At 45.4% G+C, this 7,014-nt stretch overlaps 1 protein-coding gene across 1 annotated transcript; it reads right to left on the bottom strand.

The window, feature by feature from the left end:
• Positions 1–3,461: 3,461 nt before the first annotated feature.
• LOC102432548 (olfactory receptor 8S1-like) lies at positions 3,462–6,671 on the bottom strand. Its single transcript, XM_006091573.1, has 2 exons — positions 5,899–6,671; positions 3,462–3,624 (listed from the first exon to the last, which is right to left on the bottom strand). Exons 1-2 carry the CDS (start codon positions 6,669–6,671, stop codon positions 3,462–3,464), a joined length of 936 nt encoding a protein of 311 aa, XP_006091635.1.
• Positions 6,672–7,014: the final 343 nt, after the last annotated feature.

Raw genomic sequence — 7,014 nt, 5'->3', positions numbered from 1 at the left:
GCACCGACAGTTCTTGCTTCTTCTGTTCTTATTCTGTTCCTGGAACTCCTCTTCCCCAAAGATACCCCAGTTTGCATCTTTCTACTCACTTGAAGCTAATTTGTCTTTGAGATCTGGGCCCTGTAGTAACACCATTGGACATGTGAGGACAATTCTCTAGGGGTATGTGACTGGTGCACTAGACTTTTGTCCCATGCTGAATGCTCCTGGTGGCACTTTCACTACAACAATGGATTCTACCTCTGTCTTAAATAAAGGATCTGATTTTGAATGGCTGGTTGTATTTTCTTCCTGGAGGGAGAGGGAGTAGGGTGTGTGGGTGGATACTGAAGCCATAGATCATAGCTACCTTCCATCTCTACTGAAAAGGAAATAGGCTGAACTTAGAAAGATGGATTTACTTTCTGTGCCAACTCAGTGAACAAACTTTGATGGATCACCTAGAATATTTAAGGAACTATAGAGGGGGTCCAAAATTGGCTAAAAGAACTAGTAAGAGAGATGAAATAAACACTAATAAATAATAATATAAAAGGAATCTATATATAAAAACCTAAGTGACTGTTACAACTGGAACTCAACCAGACGCTATGATGCGCTCAACGCAGGAGCTGCCCCCTGTGGTCAGTGCACTCCCACAGCCAACCTCCCGCAGTCCCTTCCCCCTGCCAGCTGGCTGGCCCGATAGGCCCCAATGGGGGGGGTGGGGGCCGGCTGGCCAACCTCCCAGCTGGCCCCCCGATAGGCCTTGATCTCCAGCCAGGCCAAGGAACCCCACCTATGCATGAATTCATTGGTATCATAAACATCATGGGGAAGGTTAGAAATGTGCCCTGAGCATTCATAGGAGGAAAGATCATTTAAATTTGAGGGTATGTGTGGGAAAAGGGATCAAGGAAGGATTCATGAAAGGAGTAGCATTTGAGTTGGCTTTGTATGTGGGTGGGATTTTGACGGATGGAGATGTGGAGTGGGAAAAAGACGGCAAGGGCAGGGGCTTCAATCATCTGAAAAGGGTTGAGGGATTTCTTTGTCTTTGAGACAAGGAAATCCTCTTCACAAAGAGCTGTGAGAGGAACTCTGCCTGGAAACCAGAGCTGAAAACAGAGGACCCTTACAGTCAGCTCAGTAATAGAAGAATCAGACACCGGGCCTTTGGGTTTGGACCCTGCTTTCCATTACTTCTCCTTGCTGCTTCACTTGTTTTTAACAAGGATTTTCACAGAACTTTATTTATTCTAATGATTATGAGAAATGTGAAAGAAGAAAAATCAGGAGATTTGAGTACTAATGTCTGTGCTGCTCATTGATGGTTCAAATCTGGGCAGGTCACCTCTGTCTTCTGTACCCCAAGTTCCTCTCTTAAAATGAGGGTTTTAACCTAGGTGGTTTCTCAGAAATCTCTTCCTTCTTTGACAATCCAGCATTCCAAAACACCAATTTAATCTGCCACATTCCTGAATTAGCTGAGTGATCTTTTAATTCCTGTCTTCTTCCTGCTTTCCTAAGATGCCTAATATAGCTAATTACACTGCGCCCACCCCCTCTACCTGCTGGGGCTTTCGGCAATCTGACTTTACTTATCTCAGAGACTATCAGCTTCCAAATGAGGCCCCCATGGCCTGCTTAGGGACCTATAGGGCTAGGCAGGGGTGGGGAGACCATCCCTCCTGTATACTTAATGAAAATAAACTCTCAGGAAATAACTTGATATTCATCATATCAAGTTTTGTGTGAATTTAAATACAATGTGATGCATCTTCCAGGGTATTGGATGCTATTCCTCTCCTAATTATGGGACAAAAGGCTTTCCCCCAAGTACACAGGGTTTTCAGAGTAATCCCTGTGTATGGGTGTATGGTGAGGGCAGGATTGGATGTCCATTCCTCCCATTGAGCTCACACATCTTCTTACTTATTACCCTGCCTCAGTTACATGCTATAAGGGTCCAGCTCCATCAAGTGGTCAGAGCAGAAATGCAACTAAAATTGAGGCTGGCTCAGCCCCATAGCCTTGGCCCTCATCCTATAGAGAAGATTAGGAAATTTCACTTGTGGGTAAACTATATATAAGGCCATAATCTTCAGAGGCCTTTGCAGAAAGAAACTGACAATACATTTATTTTCAGAGAGGGTCTTAGCCTGGGGTCAGAGGGTCAAGGACAGAGATAAGCCAGGGAGCTGGCATGGAGGTAGTCTTGACTGAAGCAGAGGTCTTGGCCTTTAGGTAGAAACAGGAAGGAAACTGCTATTGTTCTCTTCCTGAGAACTTTCTTGGGAGCTGATTGGGAGGTGGGATGGCAGCTGAGCATTTGCTCTGCTCTCTCCAGCTCCTTCTCATTCCTTTCGGCTGGGATGCCTTGAATAGGCAGGGAGCTGAGGTGGTCCAGGCTGAGGTGGGCTGTGAGGAGGCTCAGGGCAGGGCTGTCACTGTGCATGCCATTCACAGAGCTCTGTGTGAGGAGGACCCAGGACAGTGCCCCGAAATATGGAATCGTTTTCTCTCTTTCTATCCCAATTTTTTCTCCCTGCTACTTTTCCTCTGATATCTATATTGTTATCAATGCAAGAATTTTACTGAATAAAATTAAATATTCTTTTTAATATGTTCCTTCTCTCACTCCCTCTTCTCTTTCATTCATTTGTGCCCCCCCCCCCCACACACACACACTTATCTAATGCTAATTGAATCTATTAGGTGACAGGACTATTCTAGACACCGAGGATACAGAAGCTATTAGGACAGGGGCTTTGCTCTTAAGACTTACACGTTAGAGGACGATATTCACTTCCTCCCATTTTCTGAGATCATTTAAGAGAAAGGACTCTTCAGATGAACTTAGGCTTCATTCCTTAAATAGTCAACAAGTAGTTACTGAGGATTTGTTATTTGCTAGGCTTTATTTTATTTTATTTTTTTAAGCTTTACTTTAGATGTCCCTTGTTAAGAACAAAGACAGGAGGAGACTCACTTATTTTATTTCTTTCTTTCTGAGTTGTTATGGAGCTGTAGATCTTGCCAGGAATTTTTTGGGAAGGGAACAAAGGAGAAGTTGGGTCCCACATTACCAGGACTGAACTTTCCCAGAATGCAGTGGGATTTTTGTTAGTGCCCAGCTAGGTTGATTTCCCCTTTGTGCATAGCCAAAAATAAAGGAGTGAGGAAGGGGCAGAAAGGGGAGGGGTAGAAAGGCCAAGAAATGAGGGGGAAAAGCGATGGTTGTAAAAATGGCCAGTGAAGCTGTGAGCATTTTCCTGTGGTGACTGGGCCCCCGGTGGATGGTGTCATCTGGTTTGTGGAAGTTTCCCAAACTCGCTTGAGGGGGGGGGGCACTGGGGTGAGAAAAATGAAGATTTCTGTTTTGGAAAAGAATGGATGCTGAGGCCACTGAGTGGTGACAGCTCTTTTGCTTCCTCTTCTTTCCCATAACTTTTCCTCCGGGTGAGGCGGTGGGGCCTGGGTTAGAAGGTCAGCCTGGGCTGCCTGGCCAGCATCCTCCTCAGAGCTGCCTTCACCTCCTGGTTCTTCAGACTGTAGATGAGGGGGTTTAGCAGAGGCGTCACCACACTGTACTGCATGGAGAGCACTTGCTCCAGGACTGAACCAGAGGCTGGAGTCATGTACCTGGAAGGCAAGTGCGCAAAGGGATAAACCGAGCTCAGGGGCCACAGTACTGCTGGCAGCCACAGTCTACCCCATCCCAGAGACTCTGCAAAGAGGGTCCTCAGAGCTGAGCCGACCAGCACTGGTGGCAGCACCTAGAAATGACGGTATGGTCAGTGAGAAGTTAAGCATTTCTGCCTTCAAATGCCTTCAAACATGAAGCCTCACCTGAGGATATTTTTTCCATTGATTTCTGAGAGAAAGAGAGAGAGAAAAGAGGGAGGGAGGGAGAGAGAGAGAGAGAGACAGAGAGAGAGAGAGAGAGAGAGAGAGAGAGAGAGAGAGAGAAATAACCATCCATTTGTTGCCTCCAGCAAGCGCCCTGACCAGGGCTAGGGATCAAACCTGCAATCCAGGTACGTGACCTTGACCAGGTGCATGCCCTTAACCGGGAATCATGACCCTTCAGTGTGCGGGCTGACGCTCTAACCACTGAACACACTAACCAGGGCCAAATATGAGTGATTTTATGCAGAACATTACAGGAGCTGCCCTGGGCAAAAAAGTTCTGCAGCAGATCAAGTGCTGCAGGTTAGAGGAGAACTAATATTAATTCCATGCATTTCCAGAACACTTCATACTCCCCAAAGCACCTTTCTTTAATAGCTGTGATGATAATGTGAGGAATTTTTATCTTCTCTTCCCTATATATACAACCACATGTTCTCATCCTGTGATCATTGTTTCTTGCAAAATTGTAAGCTTAATCCAATAAAACTGTCATTGTTTCCAACATTCCCACCTCTGGGAGTTACCCTCAGAATCATAGCACATTATTTTTATAATGCGTAGGAGACACACATTTGCCTTTTTAGGTGCATTTTTCTCTGGCTTAGAAAAGACCAAGCTTGGTAAATAAAGTGGAGGATAAAAATGTGTTAAGCACAATATATAAGTTCAAAATAATAAGATTAAAATTTTGGCTGTATCTTGTTAAAGTGCCACTGGGAGTATTTCCCACAGAAGCATTACTTATTATTATTATTATTATTATTAGCAATAATATCATCATCATTGAAATGTTCTTTGTGAGTTCTGGTATGCTTGATTAAAAAAGTTACTTGTTTTACTATGATTTTTCATCATCTACTTTATCTCTCCTGACGTTTCTGTGAGGTAGGTAGGAGGAATCTTTTTTTTTTTTTAAACATATTTTATTGATTTTTTACAGAGAGGAAGGGAGAGAGACAGAGAGTCAGAAACATCGATGAGAGAGAAACATCGATCAGCCGCCTCCCGCACACCCCCCACTGGGGATGTGCCCGCAGCCAAGGTACATGCCCCTGACCGGAATCGAACCTGGGACCCTTCAGTCCGCAGGCCGACGCTCTATCCACTGAGCCAAACTGGTTTCGGCAGTAGGAGGAATCTTATTGTCCTCTTACAGCACATGAGGATACCGAGACAGAGAGAGATTTGTCCACAGGCTCTGGTGAGCTCTCCTAGACCATTCTTTATAATTTTTTCCCACCTCTGACTTCTCTCCAAGTCACAAGCAGGTGAGACGAGTATGGAGCAATTTGTGCAAATCCATCTGCATTTCACTAATAGAGAGCTCAGGCCATACTTACTGTGCCTCCTATAAGTGAGGACTCATCAGCTGGAGCTGTTTATGTTTGAGAGAAGCATGGTAGGAAACAGCATGAGGCTTGAAGTCAGTGAGACTTGTTTTAAATTATGGCTCCATGACTAACTTGTTCTGGGACCTTTGAGAAATTACCTGGTTACTCCTGAAACTCGGGTTCCTTATATAAAAATGGAGTTACCAATATTTTTCTTGTGGCATGATACATGCCAAATCAATCATGTAAAGCACCCGGTGTCATTTAGGTGCCTAGTAAATAGTTATAACATGAATAAGCTTTGAAGGCATCACCTTCCAGCAGGAAAGAAAGATGGGATCTGTTTCAAGAATATGTTTTTATTTTTTGAATAAAAATCTACTAAAGGCTCCCTGATTCCCCTTTGAGAACTCCCACATCATAGGTTAAAGTAATTAGGAACATGTTTAGTCCTTGAATAAGCTCATTTTTCAGAGTAGACCATTGAGGCCTCAAAAAGAAAATGGATTTTTCATAATTCACACAGTTTGTCCACCGCAGAGCCAGGACTAGAGCCCAGCCTTCCGAATTACATCACAATTATTATCCTGCTACTTTCGCAATGCTTGGTTCTACAGACCAAGGCCACTTGGAATAGCCTACATGTATATTCAGGAGGTACAGTATGACATACCTGAAAACTCCTGAACCATAAAAGATGGTGACCACAAGAACATGAGAAGAGCAGGTGGAGAAGATCTTGCTCCGGCCCATGGCGGAGTTGATCCTCAGGGCTGTCATGATGATACGGGTGTAGGAACCCAGCAGTAGGACAAGGGTGCCAAAGCCCAGGACCCCCACGGTTGTCAGGATGGAGGCGATGCTCATGTGGGAGTCAGAACAGGCCAAAAGGAGCACTGGAGGAAGCTCGCAGACAAAACTGTGGATGAAGTTGGGGCCACAGAAGTTCTGTTGAGCCAGGAGAAGGGTGTTCACGAGGCTACTCCCCATTCCTATGGCCCAGGATGCTCCCACCAGGCCAGTGCACACCTTCCTGTCCATAGCCACCATGTACAACAGTGGGTGGCACACAGCCTGGAACCGGTCATAGGCCATGACTGAAAGGAGGCAAGCTTCAGTGGCTCCAGAAAATATGACCAAGAAAATCTGGGTGAAACACCCAAGAAGGGATATGGTCTTCCACTTGGAAAGAAGGTTCTCTAGCAGCTTAGGCACAACGATTGAGGAATAGAAAGCATCCAGGAAGGAGAGGTGACTCAGGAAGAAGTACATGGGGGTGTGGAGGTGGGAATCCGCTCTGATCACCAGCAGCATCAGCAGGTTCTCTGTGAGGATCAGGAGGTAAGTCACCAGGAACAGTACGAAGAGTACTACCTGGATCTGAGGATTGTTGGATAGCCCTAGGAGAACAAACTCGGTGACTGTGGTTATGTTGCCAATTTCCATGGAGCAGTCAAGTTTTCCTTTAGAGGGACAGGAACAGAGAAGAATGCTGAAACGGGTTATCAGTCCCAGGACATGCCTGGTGATGAGGCATTGTCAGTAAAGCTTCTTGGCTAACACAGAACAGATCATGCAGCAAAGGCAACCCTGCCAGGTGAGATCTCATCAGCCCTTCCCAGCTTAAGGCAGTAACCTACTGGCCAAGGTGGAGAGGTGGGGAGGAGGAGTGTAGAGAATCAGACCTAGGAAGGAAAGAGAAGAGAACAGCGATTACCCAGACCGGAAAAGGAAAGGAAGGGAGTTGGGAATAGATGCCAGAGTACTGAGAAGTGCTATTCTCCAGTTC

The sequence above is a fragment of the Myotis lucifugus genome, unplaced genomic scaffold, assembly GCF_000147115.1.
Source record: "Myotis lucifugus unplaced genomic scaffold, Myoluc2.0 scaffold_91, whole genome shotgun sequence".
NCBI classification, from domain to species: domain Eukaryota; kingdom Metazoa; phylum Chordata; class Mammalia; order Chiroptera; family Vespertilionidae; genus Myotis; species Myotis lucifugus.
Note: the sequence above shows the minus strand (reverse complement) of the source record. Positions and strands in the feature narration are given on the sequence as shown.

Coding starts and splice junctions, on each gene's coding strand:
- LOC102432548 (XM_006091573.1), bottom strand. CDS start 6,671: ATGGAAATTGGCAACATAACCACAGTCACCGAGTTTGTTCTCCTAGGG. Junction 3,625..5,898: donor TATGGTTCAGGAGTTTTCAG/GTATGTCATACT, acceptor CTTGCCTTCCAG/GTACATGACTCCAGCCTCTG.